This window comes from Alosa alosa, chromosome 22, assembly GCF_017589495.1.
Source record: "Alosa alosa isolate M-15738 ecotype Scorff River chromosome 22, AALO_Geno_1.1, whole genome shotgun sequence".
NCBI classification, from domain to species: domain Eukaryota; kingdom Metazoa; phylum Chordata; class Actinopteri; order Clupeiformes; family Clupeidae; genus Alosa; species Alosa alosa.
In genome coordinates this window covers 23,829,729-23,852,525 of record NC_063210.1, presented here as the reverse complement: position 1 = coordinate 23,852,525, position 22,797 = coordinate 23,829,729, and the positions used below count along the sequence as shown (strand labels likewise).

The following is a 22,797-nucleotide window of genomic DNA, read 5'->3' as shown; positions in this document are numbered from 1 at the left end:
TTACACACACCTCGCCCTTTACCCTAGGGAAAAAACAAACAATAAAAAAACATGGAAAACACAGAAAAACAATTAAAAACAATGACCAAAAAATAAATAAAATAAAAATTTTAAACTTTTCCATGACTTTGGTTTTCAATTCAATTGTAAGAATGAATGGTATCTGAAACAGTTTATTTTTTCTGCAGCAGTTTTCTACATGTACAAAATAAGGCAAGTGATTTTCTTATTCATGTTTAGTTATTTTTAATGATTGTGTATGTCATTCACATTTAGTAATCATTTTTAGTCAGCAGCCCAGGAAAAAATATTTTCTTGTAGCAATATTACTCACTAAATTTAGATAAACTCTGACTCACCAAACAAATGCCATATTTAATGGCTATAGTTCACAGGCTCCATGCGTCTACATCGGCTGAATCACGGCCTTTTGGCAAACTGAGAAAACACCATGGCAACACTGAACGCGGGTGTGTGAGTGCTGCGTGTCTGAGCGTGCGTGTCAACTCCTCTCATTAACACGGTTCATCAAAGGCTTCCCCTCACGTCTGTTTGCAATCAGTAAGTCGAATCACTGGCAATCTTTTTTTGTCATTAGCTGTAATCTGTGATGCGCATATTATGTATAATGATGCAAGGCTAACGAAGGGTGTCTTGGTGATTTTGTTTTGCTTTGCGATGCAAGGAAATGAGATGAATAGACCTGCACACTTCTGGAGCTCAGCGTAGACGGAGACTTTCTAATAAGGAGACGGCACTCGGAGTCCTCCATAGAAATGCACGGGGTAGTTTGTAACGCCAATATAGTCTACGCATAAATCCCGCCCCTTCCTGTATGCCTCCACATTCACTTGAGTAGGAGAATAGCGGCCCAATTACTGCCCAAAGTGTTACCAAGATGGCCGCAGTGGGACTTTCCTCAAAGGACTTTGGTGTAGACAAGGGAAATATGTATGTGCAGTGCAGCCTTTTAGGAAGTGGTTGTAGCCACCTGGGCTGATTCCTAATCTCCTCTCTAAGGTCTAAGGCCTGAACTCTCAAAGACTTAACTGACATCCGTTTAGAAGTGATCCAGTTTGCGGGGCTGTAAGGGTTCAACATGCTAATAACAGGTTTGGGACAGCACCTGTGACCCATCATTAAATTGACAACACCAAAAACGTGTTATTAGTTGTTTACTGATGTTTTTTTTTTTTTAAGCTTCCCCATTTAAAGAGTGAATAAACAATGTGTGATTTCAACAATGGAACTGTATTCTTGAATGTCCCCTTGGGGATCAATAAAGTATCTATCTATCTATCTATCTAAATACCAACTATTTAAATTGTAACTGTAACAGAATACAGTTACTCAAAATTTGTATTCTGAATACGTAACGCCGGTACATCTCCCCAACACTGGTCACAACGCTATGAATTGTTGGTAATTCCCTTCAGTAGGCCTAAAGTCGGTATAGCGACTTACGGAAAGGGAACAGAAAGGGTGTGAGCGAGCCCTCAAGCACTTCACAATTTCACAGTAGGACAGTCCTAAGCCCTCACTAAGCGTGCAAGAAGACGCATCAAAGTCTGTGGGTCAGTGAGGGGAGAGATTGGGATTCAGCCGTGGCCTACTGAGACTTTATAAGCAGAAGACTGTAGATAGATAGAGACTTTATTGATCCCCAGGGGAAATTCAAGGTTCAACCTTAGTAGTATGTAGAGGTGACTTAGGTCAGGTGGGATTGGCTTTGATTCTGTGGTTTTCTGTGGATCAGTACCGAGAACTGCACTAAAGTTTTTATCTATCTCTCTCTACTCAGCAGAGCGTGCAGAGGAGTTCTGAGTGGTAGTGAGTGTAAAGGTCACGATGGGGTCACCCTGTGCAACTCATCCAAGTGGAACCGGGTGACGAATGAATGGCTTGTTTTGGAAGATGTTGAAACTGCAGTAAGACTGTGAGGGTGAGTGTTGAGGCAGTTAAGGGTTTGACTCAAGGCATTCCATGTGTGTGTGGGGGGGCAACTGTTCCTGCTGCCTAGAGGGCTGGTAAAGTTGTATACTGTAAGCCCAAACATTTTGTGCATTTCAATTTGACTAATATTAGACCTGGAAAAGCCATAAGCACGAGACCAAATATGATGTATTGTACTAGAAATATACATGAAAAATAAAACACAATTTCTGTTTTCCTGGGTAATTAGTAAGTCATACTGAATCAAAAGTTTGCATGGGTACGACTAATTGTGGGTTTAACGGTATGTCTTGTAGTTGTCAATAACAGCCTGTGGGCGTCAATGGGAGAGCCTGTAGAGTTCCTCGGCACTGTTCTCCAGACGATCCCGGTACTCCAGGTTCTTGTGGTTCCCCTGGGGAACTCCCTCCAGTCCGTAGAGAAGCCCCCAGCAGCAGCAGGCGATCACCGCCGTGCTGTCGCTGTCTCCTGTGGACGACACACCAACCATCTTGAATTTCCCCTTGGGGATCAATTAAGTATCTATCTATCAACCAGCACTATGAAGATGGATCTGTAGTATAGCTACCTACAATGGAGGTGAATAGAAACAGCGTCACCACATTGCTGTTACTATACAACTCGTAATGAAGAATGAAGAAAAACAAGGCCCTCTGGACTAGTTTCCCATACATGGATGAAACTACTAGTCCTAGACTTCAGTGAAACCTAGTCTTAACCTAATAGAGAACTTCAGTGCAGAATTCCACTGAAAATGGTTTTAATGTAGGACTAGGCTTAATCCATGTAAGGGATAACTGGCACTTTGTCTCCTAGACCTAGCAGAAGGGGGTCAAATATGACAGATCTGTTGGTTGAAAGTAACATTAACAGGAACAGAACTCCGTTAGACACCCCCCCCCCCACACACACACACACACAATTTACGTTCAGTTGTGAAGACCAATACCCTATTTTGAATGACAAAACAGCTTTGGGGTGTGTAACAGCTTAGAATGGCTTACAATGCATCCAGCAACATATTTGGGGACATGAGCACTATGGCTCCAGGCATCCCAAAGTGCTGGGAGGAGAATGCACTGAAGTTCTTGAATTGTCAAGGACCAGTTGGGGCAGTTTCAGGTCCCTGTTGCTGAGATAGTTTCGATCGTCAAAAGGTCAGAATTGCTAAGAATCTTGTAGGAGCTGTTTTTAAAGATTAGAAATTGTCTGTGCTGTGGGGGGTGAGACAAGGTACTCGTGTTTTGCATGATATCTCAGCACCCAAAGTTCTTATAAATCCATAGTAGCACATATATTATCATCATCTAATGTTGTGATACACCTTTGTATGAACGTGTGTTCTATAGATATAACCTATTGAACTTCCATTTGCTATTTATGGCCTGTAGGCCTCATTGACCTGAGCTCATGCAAGTCAGAAAGGGGAAGATTCTATTGGGGAAAGGTTCCAGTGGGGGCTGGCATAGAAGCAAAGAGGGGGAGTGAGGGTGTTTTAATGTACAGAAGCACACATACAGTCCATCTAATCAATAAGTTTGTGTCTGGATTCAATACCTATACACTGACCATTTTCTCACCCATTAATTTCTAATGGCCTGTCATATTTGAGACCGGGAATACACATGGGTGTTAAATAAAACACTTAAATTGTCATGAAAATGATCAAAAAATTCTTTTGTGTGTTCAGATGCCCTGTATTAAGTCATGGCGCCTCATGGTAGTCAGAATAAGGTAACAATATTTTTGAGAGAAAAGAATTGTCAATCGGTCACATTTGACCGCAAACACAACAGGAGAGGTTTTATAACTGCAGTCTTAAGTGCTGCTGGGAAAATGCCTGAGCTGAGAATGGTTCACAATTTGCATAAGCTCAAATGCCAAACAGCTGAAAACACTTTTAAAGAAGTTTGTAGGCAGAGCGTCAAGTCAGCAGGTACTGTAGATGAACTAAGTTGCAGCACAGTTTTTTCAAGGGTTTGGCCATCATAGCAGTAAATTCAGATAAGGAGGCTACATTTTGTTTAGGCCTGTGGTGAACTCTAATATTTTCAATTTTGTGATGAAAAAAAGAACCAAAGTCATTAAACATTTTTGTTGACTTGAAATCTTGAGGTAGCTCTGTTGGGGAATTTGTTAACTTATGAACAATGGCAAAAAGAGCACGGGAGTTATTAATGTGTTAATAATGTTACAATTAATGAAGAATGCCTGGCCCTATACATTTAACTCAGAGTTATAAATGTGGAGTCTCTTTTTGAAGATGTCACATAGTTAATCTGAAGCTCAGTGTTTCTCCATTTACGTTCAGCTTTCCTACATTCTCTCTTCTGATTTGCTACTGTTATGATATTCCTCCATGGTGTTTTAGGTTTACTGAAGTCTTTCTATCCTTGGCAGGTGCTATTATACTATATAGAGTCAAGGACCCTGAGAATATTAGAGCTAAATTGAGTAAGATGGTCTTCCTGCACACATGGTGTCATAGCTACATAGCTAAGGCTTCCATAAAAAGAGTGCTGCTATTCTCATTCATTTATTTGTGGTAATTTGATGGTTTTTTGTAAAATTCACTATGATAGTTCATAGTAACACTGTCAACTTATGGATCTTTTACAGTTCAACCATGAAGTATTATTAACAGTTCTACCATGACCACATTTGATGTGTTCATGATAAGTGATAATGGATGACACTGTGTTATTTTATCAAAAGTTTGTTTTTCTGTCATGTTGTTAAACTTTAGTCGATACAAGTAGCCTAACATATGAGTAAGTAAACATAGCCTATTTGATGACCATCAAACATGACATAGGCTTAAAAGTAGAGGTAGCACAGGAATGTGAAGGATATAAAAAGAGGGAATTCATGTTTTATTTCATACAGTCTGGTATTATCCCAGAAATGTGATGTAAACCTCATAATTATGAAGACCTCAGTCTGACTATAAACAAATTGCAGTCACTCATCATCTTTACTTATTAACTTTAAACTTTAAAGTCCACATCAGACATGCGGCCATAAAGTTCATAGTAATGGGAGAGTTCATAGTCAAGTTATGATATATTCATGGTCGAACTGTAAAGGCAATGGTAGAACTATAACAAATTTATTTCATCAGTTCATTTTTTCCGATACCGATACCAAAATCCCCCCCTGATTCCCCCCCATAAATAACAAACACACAGTAGTATCATGCTGTAGCAACACTTCATAAACTGAACCCAAACATTTAGATTTGGACCTATAGGTTATTAAAATCACAATAATACGGGTGTCCGGGGGGGTCTCTCCGGGATCTTTTTTTTTAAATTCTGGTTGCTAATCACACCATTTTAAAGTGATTTGAGAGGGACAGGATTCAGGGATAGGCTACTAAAGACATGCTCATCTTCTGTCTGTCTCACGTCATGTTACCCCATGCATTAAACCACATGTCACTGCTTGACTAAATGAAAAATATAGGCTACTGAACATGCATGGAGATCGTCATAGTTGACAGAAATTACGATTTGTGCCAACATGTTGTAGAAACACAACCACAGCCTTTAGGCCTATTTGGTGCAAATCTTCTCCTTTACTTTGGTTATAGTCAGCGATTCACATTAACTGTAGGCTATCACCACAGGTGTATACTAAACGTTTTTGCCTAAGTTTGTGTGCCGTCATCACATTTTGCAAAATTAGGTTACCTTCGTTACTAACCTCAGTTGATACTTTTTACGTGCATCGACTCGCGATTGATTGTGCATCTAATGTAACACTCGGTGGAGAGACTTCCAGTTTCACTTTCACTGTCGTTGTGAGCTAAAAGGCTACTATATGGGAAATACTTTGAAGTTCCTTTTGAGTCGAAACATGAATAGGTTCTCTTTAACCTGTGCTACGCTTTTCCACCAAGTTGTGCGAAAATTGTAGGCTACCCGGAGTTTTTTTTATGTTGACAGACAAACCGCACTACAGTAGCCTACATGGTGCAGTATATGGAAGCTCTTCGTAGTGCGTGCAACTAACGTCTATAAAAACAATATATTTATGGAATAAAACTAGACACCTCTGATTGCTGTTTACGGTTAAACTGCGATGATGTGAACACCAGCCAGCGGAGGGCACTTATATAGCCTAGGCCAGGGGTTCCCAAACTTTTCCACGACAAGGCCCCCCAAATACCACTAGGTTCTGGCCAAGGACCCCCGTGATGTGTTATTAAACCCATCGAGAAAACTACAGCAAATGTAAAAATACATTAAGCTAATCCTAATAATTTTTTTAGCCACAAACACTTCGCGATGGAGCATACAGTGTGTAAAAATTGTATTTGGGGCTTTCTGCTATATGAGAGCTATCACTTCACTATTATTCCCAGTCATTATCATGGAAAATATAATGTTCAGATATGCAACACATTATCATAATGACATTGTATAACAACCCTCATAGTAATAAGTATATTTTCAAATTTTCAAATGTATTTATTTGTTGCTTTTATTTTTCCTTCCAACTTGCTGAGGCCCCCCTGGCACCCCCTCGCGGCCCCCCAGGGGGCCCCGGCCCCCACTTTGAAAACCACTGGCCTAGGCCAGTGGTTCTCAACCTTTTTTCAGTGATGTACCCCCTATGAAATATTTTTTCAACCAAGTACCCCCTAACCAGCGCAAAGCATTTTTAGTTGAGAAAAAATACTTAAAACAGAGCAATAAAACATATTCTTCAAGATACAGCCGTAATTTTGCCGGCTCTGGTTTGGCCTTCTTTGCCACTTGTCCCTCCGTGTTTTTACAAGAATTACCACTACGCTTCAATCACGACTCCATCGTTTGAGTTTTGACAGTGATTGACAGGTGATGGTGGGTGGCATGTGACAGGTTGGGTCTAACCATCCTGGTATGGGGGGGACTCGGGGTTTTTAGGATAATGAAATTGAATAGCCTACTGAAATATAAAATTCATTTTATGAACTTTTATTTTCCTGAAATATTTATTAAATAATTGTTTTTAAAGTATTTTTGCATGGATTCTACTTTTTAAATATATGTATATTTTAAAATCTCACCTACCCCCTGGAGTGCCTCCCCAGGGGTACGCGTACCCCCATCTGAGAACCACTGGCCTAGGCTACCATGCATGGACTAGTAGGCTATATTTCCCCACAAACCAAGCGGCTGCTTGGACAAATCCACTTGAGGGGTGGGGCAGGGGGGCGCGATCGTAACACACACTGAACCTGTCATGAAGAGGCCAAAATGATTGGACCGGCCCACCGGGCATTTGCCCGGTTGTACAGATTACCAGTCCGAGCCTGGCTATAATGACAGTGATTTAGACTTTTATATTATTAAATTCCAGGCGATGTTTCAACGTATTGGCAATAAAGTATTGAAGACTTTTCTAACCTCCATGGAAACCTGCTCTGCTCATAAGCTCCTCCCAATCAGAGCCCGCCCCCAACAGGGCATCGAGAGCTATCATTGGTGCATCGTGGCCACTGCGCCCCGCCCACCCGGACAGGCTGAAGCTCTTATAGGCCTCGTCTCTCTCAGCTGGCCCATATTGGTCAGGCCAGATCGCTGGCCCGGTGCCGGATGCCAGTCCTCTTAGGTCCAGGTACCTGCGGCAGAAACCAGAAGTAAACCATTACAGAATGTGAAACCATGACTCAGCAGAGCATAGAGCATAGGGAAACAACGACTGCAGATTTCACATGCTTAGAGCATAGTGAAACAATGACTCAGCAGATTTCACATGCTTAGAGCATAGTGAAACAATGACTCAGCAGATTTCACATTCATAGAGCATAGTGAAACAATGACTCAGCAGATTTCACATACATAGAGCATAGCACATCTACTGTACATTTCTGTTAGTGAAAATATGGAATGAGAGGTCAGTGTGATGGTGGACAGGCAACAGAGTGCTGTGCAGTGACTAAAGAGATGGCGACTACTATTTTGCACTCACCATTCAGCACGGTGCAATGCACTTTGAGAGGGCTAGTGTCTAATAAGGCCAATGGCCCCGTTCTGTGGCTGTCGGCTGTTTGCCTTTCCTATGTTGTTTTTCTCCTCACCACTGCCACTTCTCAGTGAAGTATTCCGACATGATAAACCAGACCTCTGTGGTGTGTGTGTGTGTGTGTGTGTGTGTGTGTGTGTGTGTGTGTGTGTGTGTGTGCGTGTGCGTGTGTGTGTGTGTGTGTGTGTACGTGTACGTGTGTGTGTGTGTGTGTGTACGTTTGTGTGTGTGTGTACGTGTGTGTGAGTGAGAGAGTGAGTGAGAGATCAGATGCGAAAAGCTATATAAATACAATGTATTATTAGTTTGTTTGTTTGTTTATCTATTTATGTATTTATTTATTGAACTGCTATGCCTGTGCTGTTGCATTTCTCTCACCACTGCCACTTCTCGCTGAAGTATCCCCAGTCCCTCACGCACTCCTCCACAGCACACCCCCGTGACTTCACAAACTCCAGAGCCACCGGACAGGCCTCCATCACAAGCCCCACCCCCCAGCTCGCCATTGGCCGGCGCTGGACGGCGTAGGCAGTGAAGAGAGCCGAGGCCACCGCCCCCAGGAACCCGGTCGGGTGCGGGTGGGTCATGCGGCCGGTCTCCACAGCAACGGCGACCAGTGAGGACAGCTGTTCGGGACGAGGGTATCTGAAGAGAGGCAGATCTTGGGTTTAAAAAAAAAAAAAAAAAAAAAAAAACATAATCTACAGGCAAGGATAATGTTAATTAGGTTCCCTTAAAATTAATTAAAATATTTCCTTTTGAGACCTCAGATCATTTAGTTGTACTTCCACTAACTTTAAGTGGGTATGACTAAATGCCTTAACTAGGGCTTCTGTGTCCAGGGCGACCAACTTTAATGACCACTGCCGTGGCACATGTACTGCCCTTTCTGTAGCATAAGCTTAAGCTACATTGTCATGTTATTAATTGGAGCAATCAAAGCATAAAGGTGTGAGACCTATTACCATCAGTGTGCTAGACTTGTGAAACAAGCTGGTCAAGAAAACCTGACAGTTGGGAGCCCTAGTGTGTGTGTGTGTGTGTGTGTGTGTGCGCGTGTGTGTATATGTGTGTGTGTGTGTGTGCGTGTGTGTAGATATGTGTGTGTGTGTGTGTGTGTGTGTATATGTATGTGTGTATGTATGTGTGTGTGTGTGTGTGTATGTATGTATGTGTGTGTGTGTGTGTGTAGGTGCACGTGTGTGTATATGTACTGTATGTATGTATGTAATATGCCAAACAGAGGCAAGCAGCTTTTGTTTGAACTTTTACATTTGAACATTTATAAGTCAACCTTCAACATTTGTTCATTTAAATGGTAAACCTTTGTCCAGCGTCCATGTTTGCTCACCTAAAACCACTTCCTCAGATAATTTGTCTGTGTGGCCAAAAGTTTGCAGTGAACTCTAAAGCTGTAAAAGTAAAAACTATCACCGCTGCTGTTTCGGGGATCATTTTTATACCTTTTATGAACTCTATAAAATTCACTAAACTTCATCTAATTCTGTTATGAACTCTATAAAATTCACTAAACTTCATCTAATTCTTGAACTCTCATCTTCATCTAATTCTGTTATGAACTCTATAAAATTATAAAATTCTGTTATGAACTCTATAAAATTCACTAAACTTCATCTAATTCTGTTATGAACTCTATAAAATTCACTTCATCTTCATCTAATTCTGTTATGAACTCTATAAAATTCACTAAACTTCATCTAATTCTGTTATGAACTCTATAAAATTCACTTCATCTTCATCTAATTCTGTTATGAACTCTATAAAATTCACTAAACTTCATCTAATTCTGTTATGAACTCTATAAAATTCACTTCATCTTCATCTAATTCTGTTATGAACTCTATAAAATTCACTAAACTCGGTGAATGTAAATTCGGCATCTCCACCCTGCACCTGTAGAACCCATAGCTATCGGTTCTTTGTTTTTGCTGAGGAAGAACCAGTTCTCTCCCATTGTCTGTGTGCCCGTGCGTCGCGTGCGTGTGTGTGTGTGCGTGCGTGCGTGCGTGCGTGTCTGTGTGTGTGTGTGTGCGTGCGTATGTCTGTCTGTGCGTGCGTGCGTATGACTAAATGCCTTAACTAGGGCTTCTGTGTCCAGGGCGACCAACTTTAATGACCACTGCCGTGGCACATGGACTGCCCTTTCTGTAGCATAAGCTTAAGCTACATTGTCATGTTATTAATTGGAGCAATCAAAGCATGAAGGTGTGAGACCTATTACCATCAGTGTGCTAGACTTGTGAAACAAGATGGTCAAGAAAACCTGACAGTTGGGAGCCCTAGTGTGTGTGTGTGTGTGTGTGTGTGTATGTGCACGTGTGTGTGTGTGTGTATGTGCGCGTGTTTGTATATGAATGTGTATGTGTGTGTGCGTGCGTGCGTGCGTGCATGCGTGTGTACCGGAGTCCAATGCACATGGACCTCATGGCCGCTCCACAGCCGGTGCCGTCGGGGTTGTAGGCCACTCTGTAGCCCCCCTCAGAACCCGGCTTCAGCTGTGACACACCTGGGGAGGAGGCCAGAGTGCTCACTCAACATACACACCTGGGGAGGAGGCCAGGAGGAGGCCAGAGTGCTCACTAAACAGACACACCAGGGGAGGAGGCCAGGAGGAGGCCAGAGTGCTCACTCAACAGACACACCTGTGGAGGAGGCCAGACTCAACAGACACAGGGCTCACTCAGTGGAAGGTCTAAGGGGCATGAAAGCTGAGTGCTGAGTTTAGACAGCAAAAAAGATGGTGTAACAAATTAACTTCTGTGTGTGTGTGTGTGTGTGCGTGTAAAAACATTTCTATGTGTGTGTGTGTGTTACATAACAATCTTCAGCTAGCTACCTGCTACCAGCTAGCTACCTAGCCCGGGATAGTGAATAAGTTAGACATGAGTGTGCTTCAATGCACTTAGATGCCCCAGGCTCAACGGACTTTTTGGCCCTGGTCCACTCCTTTGACCTCGAACTGGTTCAAAGCCCACCGACTCACAAAGCTGGCAAAGAGCTTGACTTGATCTTCACTTTCGAACTGCAGCACAGACACCCCATGGTGGACGCCTCTCCATCTTTCTGACCACTTCTTCATCCAGTTCAAGCGTCAGCCTGTCAGAACAGCCTCCGGCTCCTCAGCCCGATGGTCGCGTTCCGCCCGCAACATCCGGGAACCTGTCTCCAGCGACTTCTCCTCTGTGGTTGCCTCCGGTCTACCTCCACTCAACACCTTCTCCTCTCTGGAGGTTAATGAAGCCACTGACTGGCTCTGCTCCACACTGACCTCGTGTCTGGGCGAGCTGTGCCCTCTTAGCACAAGGCCAGCTCGATCCAAACATTCTCATCCATGGCTAAATGATACCCTCCGATCATGGCGCACCAAACTCAGAGCCGCTGAGAGGAAATGGCACAAATCCAAACTAGCTGACGACCTCAAAACTACCAGAACCTCCTGACCTCCTTCTCAGCCAGCATCACTGCTGCTAAGACTGCTTTCTACCATGACAAAATCAACAGCTACAGACACTCGAAAACTTTCTCAACCTTCAAATAAGCTACTCAACCCTCAGCTGCCTCCTCCTCCATCCAGCCTTACTGCAGATACCCTCGCCTCATTTTTACAAACAAAGTGGCGGCAATCAACAGTCAATTCTCTACATGCCCACTCCAGCATCTGACTCAGATGCCGCCCTCCTACAACCTCTAGGGACTGCTGGAACATCTTTTTTCAGCATTCGCGCCTCTCTCGAGTGAAGTGTCCAGACTCCTGACATGCAGCCGTCCTACCACATGCTCACTGGACCCTATACCTCTGAGCCTACTTCAGTCCATCAGCCCGACCATGGCTCCAGCTATCACACATGTGATCAATGCCACCGCTAACCTCCTGCACATTTCCAACAGGCGTTCAAAGTGGCCGGGTAACACCGTTACTTAAAGCTTCTCTCAACCCTGCTCAAGTCGAGAACTACCGCCCTGTCTCACTACTGCCTTTCCTATCCAAAGGCATTGAGCGAGCAGTCTCCAAACAGGTCTCTGACTTCCTTTCACAGAACAACCTTCTGGATCCAAATCAGTCTGGGTTCAGCGGCCACTCTACCGAAGCGGCTCTGCTGTCTGTAACAGAAGCCTTAAAAGAAGCCAGAGGCGACCGCTTCGGTCATCAGTACTCATTCTGCTTGACTTATCGGCTGCCTTTGACACGGTTAATCACCATCCTTCTCTCTATACTTCGCTGACATAGGAATCTCGGTTCTGCTCTCTCCTGGTTTGAATCCTACCTCACAGGGCCTTCGTTTAGCGTATCATGGCTTGGTCAGCTATCCGCACCTCACCATCTCACCACAGGGGTCCCCAAGGCTCAGTGCTGGGCCCCTCCTCTTTGCTATCTACACCACCTCCTTGGGACAGATTATCCGTTCGCCGCGGCTTCTCCATACCACTGCTATGCAGGCGACACACAGCTCTATCTGTCCTTTCCACCTGGCGACCCCCTGGTTTCATACGGATCTCAGATTGCCTTTCAGACATAGCTACATGGATGAAGGCACACCACCCTCAGCTGAACCTCTCAAAGACTGAACTGCTGGTCATCCCAGCTAAAACCTACCATACACCACGACATCAACATCAAATTTGACTCCCTGTCTGTTTCACCGACCAGGACTGCAAGAAATCTAGGAGTTGTTCTCGACAACCAACTAAACTTCTCAGATCATGTTGCCTCAATTAAGCCCGGTCATGCCGTTTAAGCACTCTACAACATACGGAAAATCGGGACTTACTTGACTCAAGATGCTGCAACTTCTGGTTCAGGCAATAGTCATCTCACGACTCGACTACTGCAATGCCCTCCTGACAGGTCTCCCAGCCTGCGCAGTGAAACCACTTCAGATGATCCAGAGCTGGCGGTAGCGCCTGGTCTACAACCAACCCAAAGGGCACATGTTACCCGCTGCTCATCCAGCTACACTGGCTACCTATGGCGCCCGCATCAAATTCAAGTCTCTAGCGGCTTGCCTACAAAGTAGTCTCCGGTTCTGCTCCCACCTACTTGAATGCCCTCATACAGACTTACACTACCTCCAGCCCGCGTTCCTCTGCCGAGCGGCGTCTAAGCTCTACCACCCGATGCAGCTCAAAGCCAATCAAACTTTTCTCATCTGTTGTTCCTGGTTGGTGGAACACCTGCCAGTTCCTACAAGGGCAGGAACATCCTTTTCACTTTCAAAAACTCCTGAAGACCCAGCTCTTTAGAGAACATCTACTCTCATAGCAACACTTACAACAAGTCTTACTGATCTAGCACTCACCAGCCGTTTTAAACTGACAAGTAACTGCTAAAAACAGCACTCCCGGCCGCACTTATTCTTACTGTACTCTAATGTTTTTTTTAAACTGTCCTAAAATTGTGAGAATTGTTCTAAAACTTACTGTTTACCATGTTGTTAGTCGCTTTGGTTAAAAAGCGTCAGCCAAATGTAATGTAATGTAATGTAATAACCAAAATAGGCCTTGAACTCCAGAGGAAATCACATTTGTATGGAGTCAAAACAATGCTATAAAGATCGTGTGCCTGTGACAAGATATTCACATGTGTAATAGAGTTTTGTCTGTGTGTAGAACCGTTTTGTAGCTGTGGAATTAATTTGTCTGTGTGCAAAAAAAATGCGTACCTGCAGAAATATTTTGTGCACTCAAGTGCACAAAATATTTCTGTAGGTACGCACTTGTGCAAATCATATGCTCGAAGACAAAACTCTATTACACATGTGAATATCTTTTCACGGGCACACAATCTTTATGGCGTTGTTTTGACTCAATTGGGTCAATTAGGATGTTGTTAAGAATTTTGCTCAAATTCTGGCCATTTACCCAGAATGCTTGAGAGTCATTTACCCAGAATGCTCGAGGGTCATTTACCCAGAATGCTTAAGGGTTATTTACCCAGAATGCTCGAGGGTCATTTACCCAGAATGCTTGAGGGTCCGGGTTTCCTCCCCTCCATGTCTTTCATGCCCTCAACATAGCGTGCGGCCACGTCGTGGTACAGCTCCTCACCTTCCTTTCCTGTGAGAGATATTACAGGACATCACAGGACACTGGTCAACACAGGACACTGGTCAACACATGACACTGGTCAACAACACCATACAGGGGACATCACAGGACACTGGTCAACACATGACACTGGTCCACACCATACAGGGGACATCACAGGACACTGGTCAACACAGGACACTGGTCAACATAGGACACTGGTCAACAACACCATACAGGGGACATCACAGGACATCATAGGACACTGGTCAACAACACCATACAGGAGTCCAGTAAGGCCTGTTTCGTGCTGGAGGCACTATGTGTGGGTGTGTAGTGGCTGTGGATTTTTTTTTCTATTTTTATTTCATTCATTTTCATGAGCAGCTCGAGCGGTGCGTCTCATGCTGGTAGTGTGGAAGCTCTCGTACAGGCAACGCACCCGCGTGAAACAAGTCAGTCTGCTCACAGCAGTACTGGCGTCGACTCTGGACTGTAACATCTATAAATAACCAGTATCTAATACTGTGTCTGCCACTGTATGTGGTTGTTAGAAACATGCTAAATCACATTTCTTTACCTCACTAAATTTAAAGGGACACCAGGCAAGCCTCATGCTTTTTCTCCACGGAACTCCCCCTCGCTCGGTCTGAAGCTCTTTTCCTTGTCTCTGCATCTTCCGTCAAGGGGTTTCGCTGTTTCTTCGCTGGCTCTGCCGTTGTGCACACGTTTGCAACAATCTCTAGCGTTTCGTTAGCCTGCCTCTGTGCTGTGGATGCAGGATGTAAACTGATTCTGCTTCTCGCAATGTCTGAGACTTTGTGAGACTGAAGGTCAGCGGGTACGATACACTGAACTTGCAAGCGGCTGTAATGAGTCATTTAACCATATACCGACTTACGAAGATGATTAATTAACAAAAAAAACGTTGCCGGTGTCCCTGTAATTATCTGGGTCTATACTGTATGTTTAATGAATTGCGTTGTGTTGTATTTTATAAATTTAGCCCTTTATTGCAAATTTTCTAATTCTACTTAATTACCCAAATAAGGTTAGAATTTGCATGATTTAAACAGTATAAAATAAAGGATTTTGTAAGAAGGGGCCAGAGTTTTGTAACAGTCAGTCTTAACCTATAAAAAGAATTGGATCCAAATTCAGGAAGGACAGTTCATGCTTTCTGAAAATTGGCTCATAAGAAGTACCTCCACGGTCCAATCTAAACTGAGCGAAATTCTCCAAAATGTAATCTGAAATGGAGTGCCCCCACACGTCTTCAGAAACGCGGGCATGGAAGCAACATTTGAAATAAATAAATGAAAAATTAATCAATTTCCATAGCTACTCACCAGTTGCCAGCCCTTCTGCCGTTGCTAGGTGAAGGACGGTGTCATCGCTGACCGGCCAATCAGGTAGCTCCGCAGTGATGTTCTTCAGCCCGCCCAGCTCCTGTAGCTCCTGTGAGGATTGTCCAAAAGTGACCATCGCAAGCGCTCATTAGCCCGAGACGGCGTCGCCACCACCACACAAAAGTAATTTAAATCCTCCACAATCCCACAATCCTCTAGATGCTGTGGCGTGCCCCCTCCTCCCCACCAGTCCATTGCATATTCCACTCACATCAATTCTAAAGTTCAATTATTCAGCAGGGCAGCTGTGCTTTAATGTCAGAGGCTATAAATTAAGCCAATTCTGTTCGAGACTTTAGACGGCGACCAGAGGCTCTCGGAAGCTTAATTACTGCAGGGTCTTAGCTTTAGGGCTGGTTAGAGAGAGATACACCCACCCACACACACACACACACTGTTACAGAGATTGCAGGACCTCTTGCTCGAGATTGCAGGGCCTCTTGCTCTAGGGTTACTATGGAAAGAGTATGGTCACATACTTCAGCACAAACACCAGAATATGGGCTTTAGTGCTGCTAGCGAGGGAGGTATGGTCACACACACACACACACACACACACACACACACACACTCCAGGAGATGTGCTCTAGTGGTGGTTAGAGAAGTGTGTGTGTTCAGACACTTGAGCACAGACAGACCCCCTCAGGACCTTCTAAAGCACAAAGAGCAGCAATACTTGCCAACAGTAGCCTGCAAGGCCTCTCTCCATCTCTCCACCTCTCTCTCTCCATCTCTCCATCTCTCCACCTCTCTCTCTCCATCTCTCTACTCCTCTTTCTCTCTCTCCATCTCTCCACTCCTCTCTCTCTCCACCTCTCTACTCCACTTTCTCTCTCTATCTCTCTACTCCTCTCTCTCTCCATCTCTCTCTCTCTCCATCTCTCTACTCCTCTATCTCTCTCTACTTCTCTCCATCTCTCTCTCTTTCTCCATCTCTCTACTTCTCTCTCCCTCTCTTCATCTCTCCACTTCTCTCTCTCTCTCCATCTCTCCACTCATCTCTCTCCATCTCTCTACTCCTCTCTCTCTCTTTCTCTCTACTCATCCCTCTCTCTCTCTCCATCTCTACTTCTCTCTCTCTCTCTTATCCCGACCCCTATCTCCATCTCTCTCTCTCTCTCTTTGCTCCTTTCTCTCCTTCCCTCCCTCCCTCTCTCTTATCTCTCTCCCCCCTCCTGTTCCCTCTCTCCATCTCTCTTTCTCTCTCTTCACTCCTTTCTCTCTGTATCCCTCCCTCCCTCTCTCTCTTCTCTCGTTCTCTCTGTCTCGCTAGTGATTTAAGCTCACAAGGAATCTCCTGCATACAAATGACCAGCTCCAACCAAACGTCTTTTGTTCTGATGTGAGTGAATTATTCAGTCAAATAAATTGCACTGTGAAAGATTCGTTGTTTTATCTTCCTTGTGCTAAAAGACTCATTGAGGCTCCAGGGAAGCCGTAAGAGAGCAGAAGTAAAAGCTGAGATAACGGCACCCTCACACCTCCCCCAGTGCATCTAACAATGTGCCAGTCATCAGCATGGAGTATTAGAGCTATGACAAACTCACTAAGAGACAAGGAGGGGTGCCATAAGTGCTCTTGAGTGAGTGTATGTGTGTGTGTGTGTGTGCAGTGTGTGTCAATGTGTGTGGTGTGTGTGTGTGTGTGTGTGTGTGTGTGCGCGTGTGCGTGTGCGTGTGTGTTTGTGTGTGTGTGTGTGTGTGACTATGGGGGTGCAGTGTGTGTATGTGTATGTGTATGTGTGTGTGTGTGTGTGTGTGTGTGTGTGTGTGTGTGTGTGTGTGTGTGTGTGTGTGTTGAAGCCTTGAAGGTCCTATGAGGCGATAACTCCAAGTTAGCTCAAACAAAACAATGTTCAATTGGCCTTTGCATGTTGAGTGTGTGATGTGTGATGTGTGTCTGCACAAGTGTGGAAGGATGAGTGTGTCACATGTTCAACTGGACTTCTGTAGTGTATGTGTGTGTATGTGTGTGTGTGTATGTGTGTGTGTGTGTGTGTTGTTGTTTTGATTTGTACATGGACACTTTTCTCAACACTAAGCTGTAATAATATCAGGCACTTGCCAACAGCAGCACAAACCTGGGGTTTCACAGCAAACAATTCATTCTTGTGTTCAGGAGTCTTGGGCATGTACAAAAATGTGATTTATGTGGACTGCAACTATGCACTTAGCAATGCAAAGAGACTAGCAAAGTACTGCTCCATTTCTGCAGTAATAGCCAGTGTGGAGAAAATTTGGAGATGGCGACGCCATGTTTTCCCAGAGCCACTAGTGCAGCAAGGATGAATGGCACAAGGCATTCTGTGTTTGATCAGAGCTAAACCTTAACCTGTCTAAACCTGTAGCATACTTCCATCAATGTTTGCATCTGTAATTCCTCCCGTCCAAATAAACGCATTAAAGTGTGTATGTGTGTGTGTGTATGTGTGTGTGTGTGGCACTGACTTTGTGGATTTCTGGGCCAGACTCATTGTACTCCCAGAGCTGGTTGCGGTATCCCAGGGCGTCCCCCGCTCCACTGAGCAACATGCCAGCTTTGTAGTGCTGCAGAGACAAGGGCCTGCAGAGACAGAATGATAGACAGTCTGTGATTAAAAAAGGGAGATAACTTAGGGACTGAGACAGATTGAAGGAAAAGAATGAGAGAGAGAGAGAGAGATTCACCAGACATTCAGACCAGACACAAAATGTGTTATATTCCGCTGACAACATAGGGGCCTGTCTGTATTTTTATCTTGTTAAAATGAGCGAAAACGATACTGGCCTATCTGGCGTGAATTTCTGAAATGTAACTCACCGGTCCATGTCTCAAGTGTTGACCGTGACTGAATGCTTTGGTCTGGACGAGGTTTCACTAAACACCGGGGACTCAAACACTGTGCGCTGAAACGCCCCTTTCCCCTGGGAGCGTTACGAACTTGCCAGACAAAGAGTGGATAGGTTATTCGGAATTGTAAGCGACACTGGCAAAAAATGTAAACAAAAGTTTCAGTTTAACAAAACGGCCTTCTCTGTTCGCTACACTGTAGCCTATAGCCAACGTAGTGGTTAAGCGTTTGACGGCTTGCCTAATAAGGATCCAAACTAGTTTCGTGTCGCTGCGTTGAGTAGCGGAGACAGCCGAGACCACATTGGGTGCATAAGGAATGCTGGGAATAGCCTTCCCCAAAACGCGTTTATGCAATGGAATCAACATAGGCTTATGGAAAATTATCTGCATTTGTTTTGTTTTGTTTTGATATACTTGGTAACTTCAAAGTCTGTGCGTCCTGTCAACCAGGGTTCAGTTGGTTGGCTCGATTTTCCACAAGATGGCGTAGCTCTATGCTAAAGAGCTTTCTGCATGCCCGCACATTTCCATGGAGGTTAGAGACCAGTCCTCAGAGAGAACAGACATCTCATTCACTGGGTAGGTCTATAATAAAACCACAAGAAACATTGAATGATTACAAAGACAGTGAATGCAAGACATCATAATTACCTGTCACTAGGCTACCTGACAGAATATAATAATTTAACATCTCAAATTGATGAATGCCCGGCTCAATTAACTTGCTTAAACACACCTAAAGAACAGACTGGTTACTTCAGTTCCATGAATATGATGTGTGCCTGGCCAGTATATCTTTTTCCAAACAAATTTCTTAGTTTCCCGCAGTAAAACAGCCGAAGTTTATCTCTCTTTGATGCACTTGGGGATGGGTTGTGGTTGTGTGTGGCTGTGAAGTGTTCATCAGCACTGCTGTGTGCCTGTCTCAGCATAGCCTGCGGCGGGAATATGAAGTGCATACTGGAAACTGTTGCTAATTAAACCTCATGCTCCTGGGTAGGAGTGTGTGGCTATTTGTGTTTGTGTGTGTGTGTGTGTGTGTGTGTGTACAGCCATGTTTGTGGCTATTTGTATTTGTGTGTGTGTGTGTGTGTGTGTTTGTACAGCAATGTTTGTGGCTATTTGTATTTGTGTGTGTGTGTTTCTGATATGTGTGTGTGTGTGTGTTTGTACAGTGATGTGTGTGAAACATTTTCTCCCGCAAAGCACTGTCAAAGAACATCACATTCCAAGGAGATATAAATTCAACGCACATATTCTTTTATAGACAACATATATTCACACGCACGCACACATTACATAATGGGAATATATTAGTGAATGTACAAACAAACAAGCAAACAAATAAGGGTGTGTGAGTGTTGATCAGACAACATGCTTTAGTAAATAAAGTCCAAATGAAATGATGAGCCCCTCTTCATCAGCATCATATGAGAGAGAGAGGGAGGGTGAAGCTGGTAGAAGGGGAAAGTGAAGGGGCAAGCAGAGAGAGGGGGAGGCATTAATGGTTAGTTAAAGTTCAGTTCCATATTGTTGAATGAAGTATGACGGACATGTCTCATTGCTAATGTCTGTACAAGTCTACGTACTGCAGAGAGCGGAGCCTACACACCTATAGCTCATGTTGTGTAGTCCATGTTGTAGCCTACACACCTATAGCTCATGTTGTGTAGCCCATGTTGTAGTCACACCTACAGTATAGCTCATGTTGTGTAGTCCATGTTGTAGCCTACACACCTATAGCTCATTTTGTCTAGCCCATGTTGTAGTCTACACACCTATAGCTCATGTTGTGTAGCCCATGTTGTAATCTACACACCTATAGCTCATGTTTGTAGTCCATATTGTAATCTACAGACCTATAGCTCATGTGTGTAGTCCATGATGTAGCGCACACCTATAGCTCATGTGTGTAGTCCATGTTGTAATCTACACACCTATAGCTCATGTTGTGTAGTCCATGTTGTGTAGTCCATGTTGTAATCTACACACCTATAGCTCATGTTGTGTAGTCCATGTTGTAGCCATATTGTAGCCTTGTGTGTGTGTGTGTGTGTGTGTGTGTGTTGTGCCACTACAACTGTGCGTTTGCAAGAAAAGGTCAGAGGGAAACATCAAAATGCAGCTACAGCTCAATTGAGTCATTCCCACATAACACACACACACATGCACACACGCACGCGCACACACACACACACACACACACACACACACACACATACACACGTGCACACACACACATGCACACACACACAGACACACAGACATACAGACGCACACACACACACACACACACACACACACACACACACACACACAAATGTGTACACAGTTTCCATTTCTGCCTTTACATTCCGGTTCACCTCCCGTTTCCCTCACGGCTGTATGTGCGTTATATCATAATAATGTATAGCAGGGTTTGCCTTACATCTTAATCACAACACATCAGGGAGTCAATACACACACATGTGCGTTATATCATAATAATGCATAGCAAGGTTCGCCTTACATCTTAATCACAACACATCAGACACACACATCTCTTCATTTTCTTCTCATTTTACAATGTGTGTGTGTGTGTGTGTGTGTGTGTGTGTGTGTGTGTGTGTGTGTGTGTGTGTGCATGTGTGTGTGTGTGCATGTGTGCGTGTGTGTGTGTGTGTATGTGTGTGTGTTTATCAGCCTATACCTACATATTTTAGAATCATATATACAGATGCATAACTCATAAATAAACATAGATCTAACAAATAGCCTGCACCAGTGAATACAGGCACACAATCTAATGAACAGATATAGCCAACCAGCAAACCACTGCTGAGTGAGTGAGAATGAGAGAGAGAAAGTGAGAATGAGAGAGAGAGAGAGAGATAGGCTCCGGGGCGACTCCCTTGGCCGGTATACGTATAGCTCTGCTCTCGACAGTGGACTATGCCATAACAGATTTAAATTTGACTTTTCTGAGAGCCTTCACAGTCAAGCCACAAACCCCATTGTCTGATCACAGTCAGATAACTTTGTATTTCAATAGAACAGAAACCCCCAACCTGGAAAAATGTCAAAAATAAAACCCAGCTATAATTGGGGTAAAAGTCAGTTCTGAAAATCATCAAAGGGCAGTAGTCCACCCAGATACTCAGTCACTTCTGAATGCCTTCCTAGTGACACATTACCCACACAGCAAAGAAGGCATTAATCTGGGTGTATACCACCTAAACCAAATATTTAATCATGTAGCCCAAATCTCAAATTTGCCCATAAATAATAACAAAAGAAAATAAAATCAGACGAATGGATCGATTCTGAATGCAAACAACAAAGGAAAGACCTGAGAAAATTATCAAATCAAAAATACCGCCAACCAGACAACCAAGAGACACGTATCCAGTACATGGAACGCCTTAAAAAAAGATACAAACATACAGTAAGAACAAAGAAAAAACAATATATACAAAACTTAATGATCTAGAGGAATCAATCAATTCAAACAAATTCTGGCACCAATGGAAACATCTGAACAAAAGGCCCAATGATGACTTAACGATTCAGAACGGTGATATATGGAAAGAGCACTTCAAAAAACTTTTCAACAATATCACCCTAAATTCCGACCAACAACAAATATCAGACAGATTAGAAAACCTTAAGACAGTCATAAAAGAAAATCAAAACCCACTGGATTTCCCAATACAGTATACAGACGTAAAGTTTAAATTGGCTATTCTAAAACTTTTCAATCTTATATTAAATATTGGCTACTTCCCTGATTCCTGGAATGAAGGACTTATCACGCCCATATATAAGAGTGGTGACAAGCTGGACCCAAACAATTACAGGGGCATCTGTGTCAACAGCAACCTTGGTAAAGTGCTCTGCAGCATAATTAACACTAAAATAATTGATCACCTCACAGAACACGTCTTGCATAAAAATCTAATTGGATTCTTCCCAGACCATCGAACATTAGACCACATCTTCACCCTTAACACCCTCATTGATAAACATGTAAACCAAAATAAAGGAAAAATATTTGCTTGTTTCGTGGACTTCCAAAAGGCATTTGACTCCATATGGCATAAAGGCAAAATTCTGCCAGACATGGGCCCTGAAAATAAACCCTCAAAAAATCAAGGTACTTATTTTCCAAAAACGTTCCAGGCTACAGGGAAATGCAAACAACTTTAAAATAGGCAACATCAAAATGGATCATACAAACAACTATACCTATTCGGTATAACCCTAACTTCAACAGGACACTTTGGCTTGGCTGTGGAGGAACTAAAAGAAAAGGCAAAAAGAGCATTTTGTGCCATCAAAAGATCAATTAAATTGGAACTGCCAATTAGAATCTGGATTAAAATATTTAAAACTGTAATTGAGCCAATAGCACTGTATGGCTGTGAGGTATGGGGCTTGGGGTATGAGTTTTCAAGCTGGGATAAACATCCAACCGAAGCCCTGCATACAGAGTTCTGCAGAAGTATCCTCCGGCTACAGAGGAGGACGCCGAACAACGCATGCAGGGCAGAATTAGGCCAATACCCCC

The 22,797-nt window shown here is 43.6% G+C and overlaps 1 protein-coding gene across 2 annotated transcripts; it reads right to left on the bottom strand.

The window, feature by feature from the left end:
• Positions 1-191: 191 nt before the first annotated feature.
• On the bottom strand, positions 192-18,792 carry adprh (ADP-ribosylarginine hydrolase). Of its 2 annotated transcripts, XM_048233240.1 has the most exons (8): positions 18,219-18,792; positions 17,867-17,981; positions 15,360-15,468; positions 13,942-14,040; positions 10,387-10,492; positions 8,344-8,610; positions 7,347-7,561; positions 192-2,421 (listed from the first exon to the last, which is right to left on the bottom strand). In XM_048233240.1, the coding sequence occupies exons 1-8, from the start codon at positions 18,224-18,226 to the stop codon at positions 2,273-2,275; spliced, it is 1,068 nt and encodes a 355-aa protein (XP_048089197.1). In that variant the 5' UTR covers positions 18,227-18,792; the 3' UTR covers positions 192-2,272. The 2 variants fall into 2 exon arrangements, with proteins under 2 accessions (XP_048089197.1, XP_048089198.1); XM_048233241.1 differs by lacking the exon at positions 13,942-14,040.
• Between the last annotated feature and the right edge of the window lie 4,005 nt (positions 18,793-22,797).

Excerpts from the sequence above, each read along its gene's own strand:
- adprh (XM_048233240.1), bottom strand. Across the intron at positions 10,493-13,941 it reads CGGACCCTCAAGCATTCTGG|GTGTGTCACAGCTGAAGCCG; the intron begins GTAAATGACCCT and ends CCTCCTCCCCAG. Across the intron at positions 8,611-10,386 it reads TCCATGTGCATTGGACTCCG|ATACCCTCGTCCCGAACAGC; the intron begins GTACACACGCAT and ends GCCTCTCTTCAG.